Below are 20,092 nucleotides of genomic sequence, written 5' to 3'. Positions count from 1 at the left end.
TCCAAGGGCAACACGGGAAATTCTATATGATTCTTTAAAAACATGAGAAAATGGACTTTGTAATCCAACACTATGAGGGTATATTTGGTCAACGCATGCAAAAACAAAGATTAAAAAAACGAGGATTTGAGGCATTAAGTCGTGTCAAAGGACTCCTTTAAATAAGGAAACGTACAAAGGTGGCTCACGGTTGTGCAAAATATTAATTTGCTAAGGTATGTTACATCATCAGTACACGTAAATGTAGAAATCGGTAAAAAAAAAAGAACAAAAAAAGCAAAACAACGCGGCCGGCGTGTAGGAAAATCTCACATTTTAGTTGAAAGGGGATTTTTCACCCTTATGGGGTAAAAATCCTCCCTTGCGAGGGGACCCGGTCGCCATCCCCTTCCCCGTCCTAAAGCGAAGGCTGAAAAACACGCTGAGATATAAAAAAACAGATGTAAACTCATAATTTATCGTCGCGAAAACCCGGCGGTAACGCACAAAAACCCGGCGCACAGACGGAGGTTTTGTACAAGAGGCTCGTTTAACGGACGGTGCGAAGGCCGAAGAGGCGGCGGCTTCGGGATTCGCACGCTTTTGGCTTCTTATTTTTCTTTTTGTTTGTTTTTTTTTTTTGTACAACGCTTTATAATACATTTAAAATCGTTCGGAATGCAAACGAGAACGATGCGCTACTTCCGAGGAAAGAAAACAGAGAACACAATTAAACCCGGCGAGGTTGACGCTTGTGCAATTCGCTGCCCCCGCGGTACGTTTCTTTGCCAGCGGCAGCACTCCCTGCATTTGCTGCGTTTCGAGAAACGCGGATCTTCAGAAACACGTCAAAAAAAAAAGAGGAAAAAGAAGGCAAAAGTTGGCAGAACATCCAGCATCTCGTTTAGTGTGATTTGTTTTTTTGTTTCGTTTCGCGTGTTGTTGTGGTTTTTTTTTTCGTTTTTGTTTTTTTTTTTAACAATGCCGATGACAACTTTCATGATTAAAAATGCGCTTTTGTTGTTTTTTCATCCTTTCTTTTAAATAAATACGTCGTGGCTGACGCTTGAGCAGATCGATCTCTGCGGTGGACGACGCTCCGGTCGCTTTCAGAGTCTTTTCCTCCTCTTCCTCCTCCTCCTCCTCCTCAGGGTGTCTCGAATCCAGCCACGCGATACCCGCTTTGGTTGGGGACGACGCTCCCGTTCTGCCCCTGCGGTGGCTGCACCCCATAGTTGGGGCCCATCCACGCCGCTGAAGACTGCGTCTGACTGCGGATTAATCAAAAATTAAAAGCTCGTTAGGCTAATTTGTTAATGGGGGGGGCTTTAGGGGTGGGTGAGGACACAGGGCTGATCATATGGGGCCGTCGTGGCTTCCCCGCCGCAAATCTCCGCGTGGCGACGCGGCGAGACGTCGTGGGGGATTTTGCGGCGTTACCGTTACGGACTCGAAATATGACGTCCCCAAAACGCCCCAAATTGTCCCCAAACTCACCTGAAGCCCTGCTGGTTCCAGGGCTGGCCGTACAGCCCGTAGGCGGGGACCTGCCAGCCGTTGGGGACGAACTGGCCCAGCTGGGCGCTGCCGTACCACTGGCCCCACTGCCCGTACGCCGGCGGGTAGCCCAGCTGGTTCTGCGGGGCAATTAGCAACCGGTTAATTAACAGCACCTCTGCAGTTCCCATTTTTTACATCACCTTTTCACTTAACAAGAGATTTTTTAGGTCATTTGTATACTTAACACGAGACTGTTTACATCCTGTGATTTCTTTATGTCACGTTTCCACATAGGGGATTATTTTTAACATCACGTTTCTACGTCAGGAGAAATTATTTACATCACGTTTCCACATCATGCGATATTTTTTACGTTGAGATTTTTTACCATCGCATTTTTACGTAACACAAGAATTTCTACATCATGTTTTCATGCAACAAAACCTTTTTTACATCACGTTGTTACGTACGGAGAGATTTGTGTCATGTTTTCACGTATCAGCAAACTTCTTACATGACATTTTTTGCGTCTAAAAAGATTATTACGTCATGTTTTCACGTAACGGGAGATTTTGTTACATCACGTTTTTTTAATGTCACATTTTTACTTAACAAGAGATTTTTTATGTCATATTGCTATGTAACTAGAGATTGTAAATATCTCATTTTTAAGAAACAAGAGGTTTTTACCATAACATTCTTACGTAAAGACATCTTTTTTTCATTCCAAGATATCTACTATCTCTGTACTCCAGAGAAAAACCCTCCTATAAACAAGCCCTAATGCAAGTCACATGTATGACGCCAAGTCTCTCGCACACCGATTTTACAGATATTTAGTGGGTTTTTAGCACAGACTAACGACCATAAAAGAGAAGTCCTGACCTGCTGCACCGGACTGACCATGTCCGGCGTCTCCTTGCCCCAGTAGCACTTGACAATGTGTCCTTCGATCGTCGTCCCATTGACGGACACGATGGCGTGTGCCGCGCTCTCGTGAGAATTAAACCTGACGAGAGATAATTGTGAACTTATAAATAACTCATGTGGTGTGAAACTGCCAGAAGTCCCCTCAAAAAGAGAGTCCCCGCTGTTTAAAACACCAATTCCACCACCGAAACTTCCTCCTGTCGCCCCCACAGTGGGTGGTGGATGATTTTCCTGTCTCATGTTGTAACTCTCATTAAAAAACAGGAAAATTGAGCAGCGAGGAGAGCACAAGTCAAGTTTCAATTAATTCTTCTTACCCTCCAGTTCCAGCCACGTTCCGCTCACAGCAATATAGAGAAAACCAGTTAATTACAACTAAATTATTCACCACGTGACCCGCAAGCCAGCTTACCGTACGAAGGAGTAGCCTTTGTCGGGAAACACTCGGATTTCCATGATCTGCCCGAAGGGAGAAAAGGTCTGGCGCATGAGCTGCTCTGCAGCAAAATGAAAAGAAAACCAGGAAAATGAGGTGATTGCCATTTTATTCCGGAATATTCCAGGCGCTGGGAGCTGGAGGTGACACTACCTGTCAGGCCCGAGGTGACACCTCCGCAGTACACGGTGCAGTTGCTGGGGCTGGACTGATTGACCACCTCGTCGTATGACAGCTGTTTGGTGTTTGCTGGAAGGGATTTGTACCAAGATTTCGTTACAGAGAAATTCTGAGCCCAATTGCCGGAAGACGTTGACCTATTGGTAGGTCTGATCTACTCAATTCAAAGTCTTTTCTATGGAGACACTTTCTGTAACACAGTCATGGAATTGTAATCATTTTGGTTGGAAAAGCCCCTTGAGATCACTGAATCCAACCATAACCCACCCCTGGCACTACCCCATGTCCTGAGAACCTCACGTCCGTCTGTCCAGCCCTCCAGGGATGGTGACTCCAGCACTGCCCTGGGCAGCCTGTTCCAATGCCCCACAGCCCTTTGGGGAAGAAATTATCCCAAATTTCCAACCTCAACCTCCCCTGGCCCCCAAAAAATACACCAGAAATTCAGGACCAACCTTCATATGTGCTCTTTGGAGCCGGAGGTTTTCTCGTCGCCCAGTTCGTTCGGATTTGCCTTCCCCCGAGCCACTGGCCGCCCATCTGCTGGATCGCGTTCTCCGCGTCCTGTCCGCGAGAGACGGAGGGAAGAAAAACCCCAGTTTTGCCACCTAGGACCCTTTTGGGCCTGTACACCGCGTCTCTGAACGTCACTTGCCACTGCTTTAAAGGCGCTAAAGCGACAGTAAAGCATCTCAAAGACCAGAGAACCTTCTCCCTCGGCATGCAGGGAAACCAAAGCTGGATAAAGATGGGGAGTGACAACGCGGCAGCCACTGAAAATCACCGTAGGCTTTTCAGGGCCGCTTGAGACCGAGCCGCCGCTTACCCATTTGTTGAAGAAGGAGACGAAGCCGTAGCCTTTGGATTTTCCCGTCGCCATGTCCTTCACCACACGTGCGTCTCTACAAAGAAGAAACATGAGACAGCTCAGGAAAACATCGCCTGTTAACCAAATTCTTTAATTGTCTTGGGTCAATTCGCTACCCCCTTTCGGGACTGTGAGCAGCTGCAAATTTTGAGAGATTGACATGTTCCGAAATTATCAAGGAAAACACCGAACCATTCACGTCTTAATATGATGTATCATGTAGCTGAATGAACCACTCCTGACTCTGCTACACCCGGAATACGCCAAACCGGCACCTGCGGGCACCGTTCTCCGTTTGTCACAGGTTCTCTTGTTGCACCATCGCTCTGGACCGCTGGCACTGGTGTGACTCCTCGGACTCGAGGTTTCAAGGTCAAGGGCTTATGCTGACCCGGCGCCAACAGATTTGAGGCCGCTCAGGCTGCCACAATGAGTCTTATACTAAAAAAGGTTCGTTTTTGTGGGAAAAGGGAATTTAACTGAACATCAGGCTGTTTCCATTTAGGAGAGATGAGTTCGTTTCTTTGTCCTAGGAAATTACTTACGATATTCTTCCGAACGGTGCAAAAGCTGCTTTGATATCTTCAGTTGTAATTTCTGGACTGAGGTCTCCGACGAAGACGTGGAAATGGTCTTGTTGGGAAAAGGAGAGAAAAGGATGTTAATGTTCGAAGATGAGCCATGAACACACTGAGCAATCTCGTTCAGCACGGATTTTCAGCTCTTATTAAAAACTACATGAAGACCAGAGTTTACTAGAAAGAGAATTTACTGCTGCTTGTAACAGATCCAGTGCTTGACAGCACTACAAGGTCAGTGATTTAAAGGATACTAATACGGCATTTACGCTTCGTATTTTAGAAACGGCTTTCAAGACTGGTCAGCATTGACCTTACAAAGTCTTAAACTATTTATTTAATGTGTCGGGACTACACAAAAACCCTTCTCTCCGTATTAAGCTCCAACACAGCAGGAGATCCAGAGCTATTACACATCTGATCGACTGAAACATCAGGAAGTGTCAGGAAAACACTTGTTCTAGCGCAGAGCCTATTTTGAACCTAGTCACAATGGTTGGTTTAACACTGTAGGGCGGGAAGAACAAATTAACAAAAACCCCTTGCATTGCTAGAGTTTGCATTTGAGTTCTCAAAAGCCAACAGTTTTGGTTGTCAGGCCAGAAATCAGCACCGGAATGGACTGGTGGACACTAGAGCATTTTCTGACGCTATGGGGAAATCAAAGGGAGGTCTTTCCAACATAAAATGAACTGGTAACAAAAACCCCACACATGGCTTCAGGGGGTTTGTGAATACCCTTGAGAGATTTCATTGGATGTTTAAAAAGACATGAGGACCTTGTGAACATCTTGTGTTAACACTAATACTACCTGATGACAAAGATGACATCTGTTCTTAAGATTATTAAAGTAAAAGCATTAAATAATATCTTAGGATTACGAGCAAAACATGACGGCATATACGATGCTTCTTGTTTCTGTTTCAAAACTACTTGCACAAATCAAAGACCCGCTCGACATGCAAGCAACACTTACTGCTGGTGTCTTTCTTCTGGCTGCTGGGAGTCGTTGCCCAATTCACTTTGACCTCCTGAAAATGTTTGGTTGCTCACGTTAGATCAGGCAAATCCCGATTAAGCCCACATACCTCCAGCACTTAATTCTGACACTACAGGGGGACCGGACGTGGAAGTTTGGGGTGAAAGCTCAAGTTTAAGGCATGTTCTCGGGAGAGGGTTCATTTTTCCAAACTGCTGCACTGGTTGAGAGCAAAGACATTAAATACACCCAGCCTGGGAGTTTGGTTTGGTTTGGTTGGGTGGGTTTTTATTTGCAGGGCTGGGGAAATAAAGGGACCTTGTCCTGATAAGGCTGGAGGAGTTAAAATACTTCTTACGCCCGCTGTCTCGGAGCCCTCCCCTCTTCTACATCCCCACCACCCTCTGCGTTCTTCCTAAAAAAGCACCAACAGCGCTGCTCCTTAGTCATGTCCTGCTATGACCTCCAACCAAACGAAGCGTCTAACACTTGTGGCACATTCGTTTCATCTCGGGTGGCATTTCGCCCCCGGATATTTGACCTGCGCCATCTGACACAGCCTGATTTCCGACTCCAACTCACCCTGTAGACACGACAGCTTACCTTACCCATTATCTTCCGGCCGTTCATGGCAGCCAGGGCTGCAGCCGCGTGCCGGTGCTCGTAGAACTCCACAAAGCAGTACGGATCATTTCCAGCTGTCTGAAAAAAAATGGGGAACGAAAAGGATTACTGATACGAACCTCTTCAAACTGTACCCTCACTACTACACTCAGCTCTTTCTTTATTACATCTAAATGTCTCAAAATAAACAGGCTTTTAAACTCTATGCTGAGATCACAGTCAATGCACTAATAACACTCCAGGAGGTTGCGGTTCTGTTTTAAAAAGGAAAAATTACGGCAAAGGAGAACTTTTCAAATCTCATCTACGACACCCACATAAATCTGCCTCTTCCCTCCCTTTCACTATCTCAAGCCATCCTTAAATTTAACATCAGATACGAGGCGGAAATGATGCCCAAAGTACACGACTGTGATCTCTGGCCTTACTACATCCCTTTAACGTGTTGATGCCGAATTTCCAGTGGAAATTTGCACTTCTACAACATGCAAGTACACCTCAAAGCCTTTAGCTACGAGAAACACAGAAATCATTAAGGGAAGGCTCTTACATCCATGATCATTTTGCAGTTTTTGCAGGGTCCGATCTGGCTGAACAGCTGGAGGATTAGTGCTTCGGTCACATCTCTTGACAGGTTCCCCACGTATCTATAGGATCGAATAAAACATTAGAAACCATCCTGAGGCTCCAGACTGATCGTCTATAACTGAGAAAACATGGCGCAACGTTGCTCCCCCAACACCCTTCACCATTCTTGGGGATGAAAATCGCCCTTGATCCACAGGTGGTTGTTTTGTTGTTGAGTTCAAGTCACGGGATTTTTAAAAAAAGCACAACGAGAAACCTCAGCTCCAAAGGTGCGGCTGCACCTTCCCACAAAGGAACGTTACGTGGCGAACCGCGGGCTCCACGACGAGAGCCCCGGCCAAATCGCGCTGCTGAAACCACGTCAATAAACCAGCGATCCTCCCCGTCTAGGTGCCAGAGGCGTGAAGATGTTGTAAGAAAACAACAAGGCTGCAAAACCTGGGACTTGTCGCGCTCCTCCTGTTGACACAAGGCTGCGAACGGCCTTCCTGAGGAGATGGATACATGCCAACATTGGGTTGAACACAGGAGAGAATGGGACAAGACACACAGAGTCTCTGTTTTCCTGTCAAAAATGACCTGGCAAGCTCTGCATTATTATTAATAGTATGAGCGACTATTTTAGGTAGGGCTCTGAACCGTTTTTCTTTTCAAAATCTACACATGCTTCACCAAAATCTGATCGTCACGGGCATCCTCTTGCTCAACGCAGCCGATAATTCCCGCACTTCGGATGAGGTTTCCTTCAACAGGAGAGAGTTCAGAGCACTTCATTAGGGCAATCAACTTTCTGCTTGATAACACCAGGCCATTCAACCCCGCATTGAGTTCAAGCGAAAGTCCTAAGTAGCGAGACTTCTATTTTTCCCTCTCTTTGTTTTTAAAATGTTATCGCCCTTTGGATAATGAATAAACCAGGGCACTAAAGCGATTAGACTCTCACAGTCCCTTCTAGGTCTAAGTTTATTAACAGTTTATTTGTGACTGACACAGTATCTACAGCCCAACCTTTGCACTCCTGCTGGGTTTTCACCCAATAATGAGGCGGGCAGCATTCCCTACCTTCAGACTGGATTTTACTGGAAAAAAACCAGGATTCAGGTAAACGATCTCTGACAGCTCTGTGAATCTCTGCACGGTCAGAGCTTTCAAAATGCATCCTCAAAGGATCGAATGCAGAAGGATGTATGTGTACACAGACCTAGAGAGAACTGGCCCTTCATGGGCACATACAGAACGAGAACATTCTGCAAAACACTAAAAAAGAAGAGAGGGAATCGTAAAGGACATCGATCACTCAGAAAAACAGCTTAACGTCACAGAAATTCCGTGTTTTTCTGACGGTTTATGTCGGCGTAACCTCATATGTCTGCAGAAAACGGCGAGTCTGAGGGGGCTTTTCCAACCCCCAAACTATGAGAGTCCTGCGATACTATCAAGAAAAATGGGCAAAGCACAGAGCTGTAAACCCCGAGCAACCAGCCCTGCTTTATTTTCTCTGACAGAGATGGATTCTCTTTAATGAGCCGGTCAATGTCTCTTTGTAGATGATACTATGCTGGGCAAACTATGCCAACAATTCCATTTATCCACTGCACATTGCTCGGTGTTGCTTGAAAAGTAATACCAAACTAGTGAGTGTTAGCACTTCTCAGATATATAAAGTACATTAAAAGTACATATATTCCACAAGCATCTCTGTACTTGGATGGAAAATACAAACAAGAGGCCTTTGTACATTCAAAACCACCGTCTGCCTTGTAACTGCTCTTCAGATTTATAAGCCCTGCTGCTGAAGAGTGGCTTTCAAGGGAGGACACCGGCCACGTGAAAACGAGCTGCCTGTGCAGGAAATCATTTACATAAGTAACGTGGCTCCTAACGAAACGCCGAGGCTCTGACACCCCCCTTCAAAGAAACGGCTTACGTGGAAATGGCAAAACCAACAAGTTACTTCCAAAAATGTTGGGAATCTGTTCCAGAAAAAGTACTTCAACAGGCTAAGGGAAATAAAGAAGACAGACGGCTTGCAGACCGCTTTGGTGGCCCCTCGCGACGCTGCGAGACGAGGAAAGTGAAGAGGGAGCCCCGAAAGCCACGTCCAGATAGGGTTTCTGCAGCACAACCTACAGAAATCCACCTGCAACACAATATTTAACTCGCGCTTCAGACCCCAGCTGGAAAGAAATCGCTTCTAGCCGCTTTTTTGCTTCCTGCAAGCTGCTCGTTCTAAACCCAATCTGTGAAATTCGGCTCGTGTTAATCCTCTGTACGACTTGACGAAGTCGCTCGGAGCCATTCAGAGAAATTCCGTTCTGGGTACACTGCTCAAAATTCCGTTCTGCAGCTCCGAAACACGTCCGCGTTTGTGCAACAACCCGCACGTGCTCGAGGACAGATAATCCGTTCCCTCGAGCCATGTACGGCCCAGACCGCTAAACTCCACACAACCACTTCATTGCGATGGGGAGGGAAAAACACTTCTCTATATAAACACACAAACAGGCCAGCAGGTCTGAGCCATGTTTGCGGTGGCCGAGAATAGCTCCAAAAACGCACAAATTAGCAAGACAACAGGATCCTATACCCAGAGAGGCAGAGTGTTTACCGCTCCGGAAAGCCCAGACTGGAGGAGCTGGTGTCAGTCACGTAAGATTCTTGTTTTGCTGCACTTGGCCAAGACATTTCTTATCTACCCTTGGGGCGCGTGTGGCCATTGACAGAGGGCAAAATGTTCCCCTCGCCTCAGAGGGATCCCCTCTCCCTCCTGTCTCTCCTCGCCTCGGTACTGAAACAGAGATTAAAGTTTACACAGAGGTGGATCAGAAACACCGGAGTCTGGGATTCCCCTGATCTAAACGTGGAAACCACTCCAGATAACGCCTGGCAGAGAAAATGAGAGAAAGACGTGAGCGGGACCTCCCCTGTGCCTTTGAAACGCAAAGTCCGAATCCCTCTTTGACAGCGGCGGGTGTCGGCTGCCAAACACCCCCGGAAAAGTTAATTAAGGAAACCCCATTTATGATTTAGCAAGGCGAGGGGCTACCGCTAGTTGTTGGGGACACACCGTGCTTGGAACACTTGGACAAGCGCCAATTTCACGGGCACCCCCCCGTTTCTTTCCATCCAGCTGTTCAGTGTGTCAATGGGGGCAGCCCCCCCACACCCTCCCCGGGTGCTAAAATCACTCAGAGACGGCAAAATTCAGTCAGATGTTCGCCAAAACCGACATGGTGCAAGTCTGGGGGGTAGCGCAGCTCCTCAGGGCCCGTCCCTCGTGGTGTGAGCTGAGGGGCCGAGGGCTGAGGGGAGAAAGGGGGTGAACATCACTGGGGGGGCAGAGGGCGGAATGGCGGGACACGGGCGGGATCCCGCCGTGAGGGGAACCGGGGCCGGCTCAGGGCCGCCCTCCGTGGTCCTGAAAGCGGCTTGAAGGGGCCGAGTCCCCGCTTGCCCCGTCGCCGAGGCCCGATCGCGCCGCCCGGGGTCTGAGGGGAGCCCGGGCCGCCCCTCCCCGCCGAGCCGGGAACAATAGGCGGGTTGTCGCCCCCTCCCCACTCACAGGGTCTTGGGCATTTCATCCTCCATGGCGCCACCGCCCCGCCCCGGGCTCTTCACGCCGAGCCGGCCCCCGCCGCCCCGTCAGCGCCCGGGCAGCCCGAGCGGCGCCGGCCCCGCCGAGCCCGAGCGGCGGACAATAACCCCAATGGTTCCTCGCAAGATGGCGGGCGGCGGGCGAAAGGGCCCGGCCGGCCGGGAGGGGGTGGTAATGCGCATGCGCGCCCCGAAGAGGCGCCCGGCCGGCCTCCCGCCGCCGCTCCCGCGCATGCGCCGCGCCACTGACAACCGGTTACCGGTTAACGGCGTGACGCTTCCCCTCGGTGGGACCGGCGGACGGGCCTGGCGGGGAAAATTAATAATTAAGTAATAAAGATATAAAGGAGCGAGCAAATAGGAAAAAGAAAAAAAAATTAAGCGGGAGAAAAAGTTCTGCGCCGCCCGGGAATCGAACCCGGGTCGCAAGAATGGGAATCTTGCATGATACCACTACACCAGCGGCGCTGTGGTTGAACGACCTGCCGACCGCTCCTATGGCGGTGACAACGGGCCCGGCCCCGCCGCGGCGGAACCAGCTGACGGGCCGGGCCCGCCCCCCCAGCCAGCGCCATGCCGGCCCTCCGCCGCCTCCTGCTGCTGCTCGCCGCGCTCTGCCCGCCCGTCCCGGCCCGCGAAGCGCGGCGCGATGCCCCCGGCAAGATCGGTACGGCGTGGGGGGTGTGTGTATGGGTGGGGTGGGCTGCGTGAGGCGCCGGTCCTGACTGACTGACCGCCCGGCTCTCCCAGCCGTGATCGGCGGCGGGATCGGCGGAGCGGCCGCCGCTTATTTCTTGCGGCAGAAGTTCGGGAGGAGCGTCCGGCTGGAGGTGCTGGAGAAGGCAGCGCTGGGGGGGCGGCTGGCGACGCTGCAGCTGGAGGGGGCCGCGTACGAGGCGGGGGGGTCCGTCATCCACCCCCTCAACCTGCACATGAAACACTTCGTCAAGGAGCTGGGTGAGTGCGGATACCCCCCTCCCGGCACCCCGCACCCCTAAATCCGCAGCCCCCACCCCAAAATCACCATCCCCCCCCAAATCACCATCTCCTCACCCCAAAATCTGCATCCCCCCACACCAAAATCACCATCTCCTCACTCCAGAATCACCATCCCCCCCAAATCACTGTCTCTTCACCCCAAAATCACCATTCCCCCACTGCAAAATCCCCACCTTCTCACCCCAAAATCAGCATCTCCTCACCCCAAAATCATCCTCCACCCCTCCCAGGGATGCTCTGAGTCCATCTCTCCCTCTGCTGCAGGGACACCCCCATAAACAAGCTCCCTTCTCCCCCAGTATCTCCCCCTACATTCCTCCCCAATATGTCACCCCCCCATATCCCTACCCAATATACCCCAGATATCGTTCCCCATTATTTCCAGCCCCCCCCAAATCCTTCCCCCATACCTCCCCCCCATATCATTCCCTAATATCTCCCCCCACCCAGCATCCCCAACCCCAAAATCCCCTGCCAAGGGATCCTTTGGGTCCAGCTCTCTCTCTGTGCTGCAGGGACATCCCCACAAAGAATAAGCCTTGGGTGACCCCCTTCTTCCCAATATCCCCCCCAATCCTTCCTCAATTTCCCCCTCAATCCCCCAGCCCCCTGGGAAAAGGGACCCCCCCCTCCCCTTGCCACGGGTGATGCATTACTCCCATCATAAAGGTCCAAAAGTCACCGCAAATAACTACCTGGCTCCTGGTCAAGAGCTAATTCCCCTTCTCATGTCTTAGGGTTCCAATATTTAATTGCTCACCGTTATCAATGCGAAGCCGCGTTGTCTTGTGAAGTTAAAATCAAGGCGTAATACAGTTTAGCTCGGCACAAGGTCGACTTTTCTATTAAATTACCTCTTTTTTTGCCCTTTTCCTCGAGGTCTCTCGGCCGCCACGCTGCACGACAGCCTGGCGGGTATTTATAACGGGGAAGAGTTTGTGTTCGAGGAGAGCGGCTGGTACATCGTCAACCTTCTGAAGCTCCTCTGGCACTACGGGCTCAACCCCCTGCGCTTGTCCATGTGGGTGGAGGACATCCTGGACAAGTTCATGAGGTGCGCTGGGTCAAAAAGAAGACAAAAAGTGGGAAAGCGGCTGCGGGGAAAGCTGCAAAACCTGCCGATGAGTTGTAAAAGTCCACAAAATCGTCCTGTCGCTGCTGAGAAAGGAGTCGCTGGTTGCTCTTTCTCAATTTCTGGTCATTTTTCTAAGGAAAAGGGTCAAGATGAGCGCTGCCGTCTTCAAAAAGGCTGTGGTGGAAATGCATGTTAGGTGCGGGATGGCCCGTTGTTCTGGCACCCGTGTGCTACAGAGAATTAAATTCATAACTGCGTGAAAAACGCTTTCATTAGCAAAGATCAGTATATAAATAAATGAAGGTCCAGGTCTACTTTGGCATGTCCCACTTAGGCTAAAGCTTGGCTGGAAGGACAAGCCCTCCTGCTCTCAGGATGGGCTTTGAGATCCTCCACCGCTTCCGAGGGCAAAATAAAACATTAACAGTGACTGAACGCCTATTTTTTGTCTCCGGTTCCAGGATCTATCGCTACCAGACGCACGACTACGCCTTCAGCAGCAACGAGCGCCTGCTCCACGCCCTTGGAGGGAACGATTTCACCCGCCTGCTGAACCAAACCATTGATGAAGCCTTGCAGAAAGCCGGCTTCTCCCACAAATTCATCAACGAGGTGGTTTGTCCGGCCATGAGAGTCAATTACGGGCAAGGTGTCACCGTCAACGCTTTCGTAGGTGTGTGTTTTGTAGGTTTATATCTCCGGGAGATGTCCTGGGGACCTCGTGCTCGTCACAGGGGTGGGATTCCTGCTCCTGGGGCTGCTGCCGTGCAGCAGTCAGTGGGTTACAAAAGCCTAATTTTCACCTAATTTTCCACTTTCTGTTTCAAATACTCGCAGAACGATGCCCAACAAGCCGCTCTAATGCTTTTGGTTTCCTCACAGGTGCTGTTTCTCTGGCCGGCGTCGAATCGGGCCTTTGGTCAGTCAAAGGGGGGAACAAACTTGTCTGCAGCGGCCTTATCTACGCGTCCAAAGCCGAAGTTATCCCTGGCACGGTTTTGTCCATAGAGCCCAAAGTCAGACCCAGTCGCAGCGGTGAGTTGGGTTTGCTTTGCTGTTGGTGGGGAGGGGAACGGCGCTGGCCTCTGTCACCACTCTGGGCAGGCTGGAAACAACGAAATTGTGTCTTTTTTGGTGTTATAATAATAAAATCAGGTTCTGCTCAAAGCCCCAGCTTGTGGCTAAGCTCAGCTCAGCTACGCTGCTACCAGCTTAAAAAGTGACTTCACCTCACACCAAGTCTTTATTAACCTAAATGGGATGGCATTCATAAAGCCGGAGGGACAAATGGGACTCTCTACATGGGGAAAAATGAGCTTTTTCTCCCATTTTTTCCCCCCAGGGGACCCGGTGAAGCTCTACCACGTGATGTACAACACCACGTCGGGGCTGACAGGGGACACGTACGACATCGTCGTCATCGCGGCTCCGCTGGGCCGCAAATCGGCCAACATCACCTTCAAAAACTTCGACCCTCCCGTCCCTGACTTCCTGAATCCTTACCACCAGACCATCGCCACCTTAGTGCATGGACGCTTAAACGCCTCTTTCTTTGGTTACCGTGACTCATCCGCCTTTGATTTTGGTGCCATTTTCACCACGGAAAACCCCAAATTGTTCTTTAACAGCGTCGGGGTGGTGTCGCCGGTGGGAGACGTAAGCGGCGAAGGAAAAGCGCCCTTGGAATTGGCCATTTGGAAGGTGTTTTCCAAAGAGGAGCTCACCAAAGCGCAGCTCAACTTGCTTTTCTCCTCCTACGACTCCGTCAAAGTCAAGAAATGGTTGGCGTACCCCGAGTACGTTCCCCCGGAAAAGTGTCCCCCCATTATTCTTCACGATGCCGTCTACTATTTGAACGGCATCGAGCGGGCGGCCAGCGCCATGGAGATGAGCGCCATCGCCGCCAAAAACGCTGCCCTGCTCGCCTTCCACCGCTGGTACGGCAACGCCGACCACGTCGACCAGGAGGATCTGCATGAAAAGCTGAAAACGGAGCTTTGAGCCTCAAAAGGGACGTTTGCGCTACGACCTGCGGATGGCATCCCGGAGATTTTTAGCCATAATTAACACTAATGAGCAAGGAACACCTTGATTAGCCCCTCAGAGGAGACACGCGGACAGTGGTGGAAGAGTTTGAGTGAGCTCCTCGGTGCGTCCCTACACGAGACTGTCTACAAAACCCTAAAGAAGTTGTTTAAAACAGCATTTTGACCCCAAAAGCGCCCTTCACGGGGCTGCCAAACTCAGGATCTGCGTCACTGTGATTAACCCTGTGTGTGGTTTTTCCTCTCTGAACGTTTCAGATGGGGGAAGAAAACGCAAAACCAAACAAGTTCTCGACTGTACATCTCTCCCTCGACTATTTTGGAATCGTGTATCGAATATTTCTTGCTTGGGGTGGGATTAGTGTGGTGGAAATTGGGGCTGGATTCCTAAATTTGCTTCCAGAACAAGAACTGAAGCTTATGGGTGGGGGGACTGGGCTGCTGGGGGTGCAGAAATTGCTGAAATGGGGGGGGTTATTAAGGAAAACCAGAGATTATCCTTTGCTTTGTCGAGGTTTTAAGGTATTAATAATTTAGATAACAGGGCACAAGAGGTTAAAGAAACTTCTACTGAAAATACTGTGTCCCTTGGCTGCATCTCGCATCACTACAATACCTCAAACTGTGTGGGAATATAAAGTTTAGAGTTAAATAATAAAATTAATGCACTGATCTCGTGGTCCAGCTGCCTCCTCGCTGTGCCACAGGGCACGCAGCTGCAAGAAAAGCATTTTTAATGCACTTTGCACTGATTTGTATCAATAACGCAATGACAAAGACCATCAGAAAGGACTCACAAAAACAAACCAAAAAGGCCAATTTCCACCATTTAGGAGAAAGACCCAGAAGTTTCTTTGGTCCAGTTCAGCCCCCATGGGCTTTAATTAGTGTATTGCAACTCTGTGATGCAGAAATAAGAATAAAAATCATTATTTAAAAGAAAAAGTCCTACTTTCAGACAGCCCAGCTTGGCACCAACACTCCGCATCACTCTTAGAGGGGAATTTTCCCGTTTTCCTCCCAATTAAGAACCAACAATGCACTCAACAAATGCTGCAGCTTCGTAGCTTGGTTTTTTATGAGATATTAAGGGGAAGGACACGCAAAGAAGCGCCGATTTAACATCAAATCCAACAGATTCAGCCTCACAGAGTTTTAAAGCAGAAAAGCTGCCCCGACCAGCATGTTTCAGCCACCCTGTTACCCTAAAACACAAGAGAAACTGACAGAAGTTATGCCAATCATTACAAAATTTATTTAACAAAAAAACAAACAAACAAAAAAAGGGTTTACACTCAGGGATGCTTTGGGCAGATTCAATAAGTAAAGAAAAAGGGCGGGTTGGGTCTCGTCACAGCTGGTAAAGACGCGCGTTCCTCTGGCATTATACTCGTTCCAAAGCTTCCAACATAATGATGCTGTTTCCCCGTATTACCTAAAAGGGAAAAATTGAGAGTAGTCGGTGAGATGTGGCGCTGAACGTCCCCCCTTCCTCTACTTTATTTTCCTAAAAGGCTGATGTTGTGCCTAAAAACCATCAGAATTCCCTCCCAAGGATCAGCACAGACTGATTTTAGCTCTAAAACCCCACCCATCGTTCTCTATCATACCCCATATAACCACTTATTAAAACTCATCCCATTTTACACACACTGAGGCCGGTGTGTGTCCGGTCCCGCTCTGTTTTGGCAGCGGCACTCACCACCATGCCGATGTTGTTCTGCTGTCCCCCCGGTGCCATCTCCACACACTCATCGATGACGAGGTTCATGAAGGGATCGAAGCCCCGCAAGATCCCCTGGACGTGTCGGCCGCCATTTAGTTTCACTACCAGAAATTAAGTGTGTTTAAAAAAGCGAAAAAAACCATAAAAATCGCTAAACTTGAGGTTCTTTTGGCAGGGGGACTGGACTAGATTATCTTTCAAGGTCCCTTCCAATCCCTAATATTCTGTGATTCTTTTGTTCTTTAGAAGCATTTTGCACATCACATGTGATGTTGCAATAATAATTTTGGTTGCAAAAGCCCCTCAAGCTCATTGAGTCCAACCATTAACCCAACCACTACTCCATGTCCTGAGAACCTCATGTCCGTCTGTCCAACCCTCCAGGGATGGTGACTCCAGCACTGCCCTGGGCAGCCTGTTCCAATGCCCCACAGCCCTTTGGGGAACAAATTATCCCAAATTTTCAACCTCAACCTCCCCTGGCACAACTTGAGGCCGTTTCCTCTGCTCCTGGCGCTTGTTCCTGGGGAGCAGAGCCCGACCCCCCTGGCTCCAACCTCCTTTCAGGCAGTTCAGAGAGTGAGAAGTGCTAAGAAACGACTGTTCTTACTTTTGCCGTGCACATTTTAAATTAATATTGATCCAATTAATAGATTTTGAAGCCTGAAACTCATCAGCGCCCACCCCCGCGGGTCTGGCTGGGCTGAGCGGGACGGGGCTCCCCCGCGGCCTCGCAGCCCTTCCACCCGGCGCAGACACACAACTGGTGGCCGGGAGCGGCTCCGGGACTCACATGACAGCTTCTTGTCCATGAACCTGCAACGAGAGGCGGCGGCGGCCGCTCAGCACCGCGGGCGGGAAAGAGAACCCCCCCGCCTCCTCCCTCCCCTCAGCGGCGCCATGACAGCGCGCTGCACGCCGGGACACCGGATCGCGGCGGGCCCCGCCGGTGCGCTCCCCCCGCAGCCCCCTCACCGCCCCGGCCCCGCTCCCGCTCCCAGCCCGTTCGCACTTTTTCAGCTCGGGCGGGTGCGCTTTGCTCATGGCGGCTCCACGATCCCTCTCCCTCCACCACTCGCGTCGCGCTCTGACGTCACCACGCCGCCCCCGCTAGCCAATAGCGATCGCTCCTCGCTCCCGCCCTCCTTCCCGACGCGCCTCGCGCCCACCAATCACGTCCCGCTACCGCACTCCCCCGAGCAGCGGCGCGTTGGTGGGATGCGCGAAGCGCTGCGCCGCGCCGCTTTGCGCGGCTACACGGGGTGATACGGCGGCACGGCCGCCACGCTTCTCCCGGGCCTTGCAGAGGCCGCGCTCCTTGCACATGCACTGGGGTCACCCGCACCTTGCACACGGGCGGGGGACACCCCGGTGCTGCTGCACGCGCGTAGGGACCACCCTCTCCATTGCGCGCTCGCAGAGGTCACCCCCATTCCCTGCACATGAGGGTCACCCTGTGCTTTGCACACGTGCAGGGGTCACCCTGTGCATTGCACACGGGGGTCACCCTGTGCTTTGCACACGTGCAGGGGTCATTGGGTGCAATGTGTGCACGTGGGGTCACCCTATGCATTGCACACGGGGGTGACCCTGTGCATTGCACACGTGCAGGGGTCACTGCGTGCAATGTGTGCATATAGGGTCACCTGTGCATTGCACACGGGGGTCACCCTGTGCATTGCACACGTGCACAGGTCATCCCCACGCCATGCATGCACATAGGGGTCACCCCACGTTGTGCACGCACACACAGGCACCCCAAAATGCGCAGCAAGTATATGTCTCACCCCATCCCTGCATAAGCACAAGCACTCCCCTGATATATTGCACTCGTGCAGGGGATCCCCCCCACACTGCGCACACATGTGCATCACCCTGCACCCACACAGGGATCACCCCCACCGCGCAAAAGCATCACCCAATACATCGCATCCCGCACCCCCAGCCCCGCAGCACCCCGACAGCCGTGGCACCTCGCCTTTAATGAGCGTGCGGGGGCTACTGCGGGATGGCGGCCAGGCTGTCCTTCATCTTCTTGGCCATGGCGGGGACCAGGCGCAGGTGATCGTCCCCGCAGGCGGCCAGGCAGGCGTCCAGCTGCCCCCGCACCCGCGTTTCGCTGCCCCCGGCCTCCAGCGCGTCCCGCGCCTTGTCGTTGCAGTGCAGCGTGCAGCGGCTCAGCCGGTCCTGGGGACACATTGAGGGGGGTCAGCACGTCCCCGCGTGACAGCCCCCATCCCCCCGCGTGCGTGTCCCCCCCCCGTGTCACCTGGAAGTGCTCCAGCTCGGCGGTGACGATGGCCTGTGCTTGCGCCAGGGGCGCGTGGCAGCGCTCGATGCAGCGCTGCACCTGCTGCATGGTGGCCGTGTCGTCCTCGCAGCACCGCGCGCTGCAGCGGAACATGGCGCCCTGGGGGGCAAAGTGGGGGGGGGTCGGAGGGGTGCAGACTGCGGGGATCCCCCCCCGAGGCTTTGTGGGAGCAGCATGTGAGGAGCCACAAGCGGCAGGTGTGAGGGCACCATGGGCACAGGGAATGGGGGTACAGGGCACAGGGGACACAGGGTATGAACTTGGGGGACAGGGGACGTATAGGGGCACCGGGGGGCACAGGGCATGGGGGACACAGGGCATTGGGGGTATAGGGCATGAATTGTGGGGGGCACAGGGAATAGGGGTACAGGAGATGAAGTGGAGGGGCCACGGGGCATGGGGCGGCACAGAGCATGGGGGGCATAGGGCATGAAATGGGGGGGGGCACAGGGCATGGGGGGCACAGAACATGAAATCATGAAATGGGGGGGGCACAGGGCATGGAGGGCACAGGGTGTGAACTTGGGGGACAGGGAATGTATGGGGCACTGGGCATGGGGGGCACAGGGTACGAACTGGGGGAACATGGAATGTATACGGGTACTAGGGGACACAGGGCATGGAGAGGACATGGCATGAACTGGGGGGGCACAGGGATATGTAGAGAGCACAGGGCAGGTATGGGGACACAGGGCATGAACTGGGGGGGTCACAGGGATGTGTAGCGACCACAGGACATGTGGGGGCACAGGATGTGTCAGGCAGGGCACAGGACATGCGGGGGGAGCACTGAGCTTGCACAGGGCATGCATTGGAATGGGGGGGGGAAGGGCCGTGTAGAGTGGAGGGGGCTGGGGGATATGGGGGAGCACTGAGCTTGCACAGGGCATACAATGGAATGGGGGGAGGCAAGGGCCGTGCGGAGTGCACGGGGCTGGGGGGGCACAGGGCAGGGACAAGGGGTGCAGGGGGGCACAGGGCTTGCTCAGGGCATGTGGGGGGGGCACAAGAAGCTGTGGGGTCACAGATCACACCCAGAGCGGGGGAGGCACAGAACACACCGGGGGGTTCCAGGACACACCGGGGGGGGGTCCAGAACACGCCGGGTGGGGCACAGCCCTGCGCACACCCCTCGCGTCCCGCCGCTCACATGCCCGGGGCGGGGGGGGGCGGCAGCAGATCCCCCGCGGGTCCGGCCCCCCCGGTGCGTCCCCCGCCCGCCGGTACCTGCATGGCGCGGATGCGCTCCCGCTCCAGCCCCTGCACCGCGCTCTCCACCGCCGCCTGCACCCGGCCCTGCGCCGCCTCCGCCATCCCGGCCCGGGGGGGGGAACCGGGGGCGGGTCCGGGGCTGCGGCACCGCCCCGGGGCGGGGGGACCGCGGGCAGCGCGGGTGAACGCTCCGCACGGGGGGGTTTGGGATTGACCCCCCCCTCACAAAATCCTGCTGGGTTTGTACCCGCAGCAAAGCTCCAAGAATCTTATAATTAACTGAGCGGGGGGGCAGCGCTGCTCCCAAAATAGCCCCATGCCCGGAACACGCGTGGGTCCCCACGGGGTGGGGGCGGGGGGTGGCGATCCGGCCGCTCTCTGCAGCAGCACCAAATCTAGACCCCCCCCGCCCACCACCCACTTTAACTCATTTCACAGCCCCGCACACTGAGGTCAGGTTGTGGGGG

The 20,092-nt window shown here is 52.5% G+C and overlaps 4 protein-coding genes and 1 non-coding gene across 7 annotated transcripts; 1 reads left to right on the top strand and 4 right to left on the bottom strand.

Moving 5' to 3' along the window:
* Positions 1–139: 139 nt before the first annotated feature.
* Positions 140–10,417, bottom strand: TIA1 (TIA1 cytotoxic granule associated RNA binding protein). Its single transcript, XM_065041056.1, has 12 exons — positions 10,226–10,417; positions 6,626–6,722; positions 6,055–6,153; positions 5,449–5,503; positions 4,439–4,526; positions 3,852–3,927; positions 3,481–3,589; positions 2,999–3,094; positions 2,822–2,906; positions 2,365–2,488; positions 1,477–1,616; positions 140–1,250 (listed from the first exon to the last, which is right to left on the bottom strand). Exons 1-12 carry the CDS (start codon positions 10,249–10,251, stop codon positions 1,127–1,129), a joined length of 1,119 nt encoding a protein of 372 aa, XP_064897128.1. The 5' UTR covers positions 10,252–10,417; the 3' UTR covers positions 140–1,126.
* A 237-nt stretch (positions 10,418–10,654) lies between these two features.
* Positions 10,655–10,725, bottom strand: TRNAG-CCC (transfer RNA glycine (anticodon CCC)). The gene has a single exon. It is a non-coding gene; the product is annotated as a tRNA-Gly (tRNA).
* Positions 10,726–10,767: 42 nt separating this feature from the next.
* On the top strand, positions 10,768–15,048 carry PCYOX1 (prenylcysteine oxidase 1). The gene is made up of 6 exons (XM_065041055.1): positions 10,768–10,924; positions 11,008–11,214; positions 12,136–12,310; positions 12,793–13,004; positions 13,214–13,366; positions 13,674–15,048. The coding sequence occupies exons 1-6, from the start codon at positions 10,831–10,833 to the stop codon at positions 14,330–14,332; spliced, it is 1,500 nt and encodes a 499-aa protein (XP_064897127.1). The 5' UTR covers positions 10,768–10,830; the 3' UTR covers positions 14,333–15,048.
* Positions 15,049–15,608: 560 nt separating this feature from the next.
* Positions 15,609–17,265, bottom strand: SNRPG (small nuclear ribonucleoprotein polypeptide G). 2 transcript variants are annotated; one of them, XM_065041060.1, is made up of 4 exons: positions 17,115–17,265; positions 16,896–16,918; positions 16,079–16,203; positions 15,609–15,811 (listed from the first exon to the last, which is right to left on the bottom strand). In XM_065041060.1, the coding sequence occupies exons 1-4, from the start codon at positions 17,144–17,146 to the stop codon at positions 15,761–15,763; spliced, it is 231 nt and encodes a 76-aa protein (XP_064897132.1). In that variant the 5' UTR covers positions 17,147–17,265; the 3' UTR covers positions 15,609–15,760. The 2 variants fall into 2 exon arrangements, with proteins under 2 accessions (XP_064897132.1, XP_064897133.1); XM_065041061.1 differs by lacking the exons at positions 16,896–16,918; positions 17,115–17,265 and adding an exon at positions 16,713–16,892.
* Positions 15,609–19,799, bottom strand: FAM136A (family with sequence similarity 136 member A). Of its 2 annotated transcripts, XR_010468060.1 has the most exons (6): positions 19,641–19,799; positions 18,372–18,512; positions 18,081–18,289; positions 16,896–16,918; positions 16,079–16,203; positions 15,609–15,811 (listed from the first exon to the last, which is right to left on the bottom strand). XR_010468060.1 is itself a non-coding variant. In XM_065041059.1 (5 exons), the coding sequence occupies exons 1-3, from the start codon at positions 19,725–19,727 to the stop codon at positions 18,101–18,103; spliced, it is 417 nt and encodes a 138-aa protein (XP_064897131.1). In that variant the 5' UTR covers positions 19,728–19,799; the 3' UTR covers positions 16,086–16,203; positions 16,896–16,918; positions 18,076–18,100. The 2 variants fall into 2 exon arrangements, 1 of the variants encoding a protein (XP_064897131.1); XM_065041059.1 differs by lacking the exon at positions 15,609–15,811 and having other exon boundaries at positions 16,086–16,203; positions 18,076–18,289.
* Between the last annotated feature and the right edge of the window lie 293 nt (positions 19,800–20,092).

This window comes from Columba livia, chromosome 25 (assembly GCF_036013475.1).
Source record: "Columba livia isolate bColLiv1 breed racing homer chromosome 25, bColLiv1.pat.W.v2, whole genome shotgun sequence".
NCBI lineage: Eukaryota > Metazoa > Chordata > Aves > Columbiformes > Columbidae > Columba > Columba livia.
The sequence above is the reverse complement of the archived record's forward strand: the minus strand, read 5'-3'. Positions and strand labels throughout refer to the sequence as shown.

Bases quoted from the DNA above. Each gene is read 5' to 3' on its own strand.
- FAM136A (XM_065041059.1), bottom strand. From the start codon at position 19,727: ATGGCGGAGGCGGCGCAGGGCCGGGTGCAGGCGGCGGTGGAGAGCGCG. The intron at 18,513-19,640 runs GTACCGGCGGGC...TTTGCCCCCCAG, and splicing joins AGCGCATCCGCGCCATGCAG to GGCGCCATGTTCCGCTGCAG. The intron at 18,290-18,371 runs GTGACACGGGGG...ATGTGTCCCCAG, and splicing joins CCGAGCTGGAGCACTTCCAG to GACCGGCTGAGCCGCTGCAC.
- PCYOX1 (XM_065041055.1), top strand. From the start codon at position 10,831: ATGCCGGCCCTCCGCCGCCTCCTGCTGCTGCTCGCCGCGCTCTGCCCG. The intron at 11,215-12,135 runs GTGAGTGCGGAT...CTTTTCCTCGAG, and splicing joins ACACTTCGTCAAGGAGCTGG to GTCTCTCGGCCGCCACGCTG. The intron at 12,311-12,792 runs GTGCGCTGGGTC...CTCCGGTTCCAG, and splicing joins ATCCTGGACAAGTTCATGAG to GATCTATCGCTACCAGACGC.
- TIA1 (XM_065041056.1), bottom strand. From the start codon at position 10,251: ATGGAGGATGAAATGCCCAAGACCCT. The intron at 6,723-10,225 runs GTGAGTGGGGAG...TCGATCCTATAG, and splicing joins GATGAAATGCCCAAGACCCT to ATACGTGGGGAACCTGTCAA. The intron at 2,907-2,998 runs GTAGTGTCACCT...ATTTTGCTGCAG, and splicing joins TGTCACCTCGGGCCTGACAG to AGCAGCTCATGCGCCAGACC.
- SNRPG (XM_065041060.1), bottom strand. From the start codon at position 17,146: ATGAGCAAAGCGCACCCGCCCGAGCTGAAAAA. The intron at 16,919-17,114 runs GTGCGAACGGGC...CTCTCGTTGCAG, and splicing joins CACCCGCCCGAGCTGAAAAA to GTTCATGGACAAGAAGCTGT. The intron at 15,812-16,078 runs GTGAGTGCCGCT...TTTCCCTTTTAG, and splicing joins AGAACAACATCGGCATGGTG to GTAATACGGGGAAACAGCAT.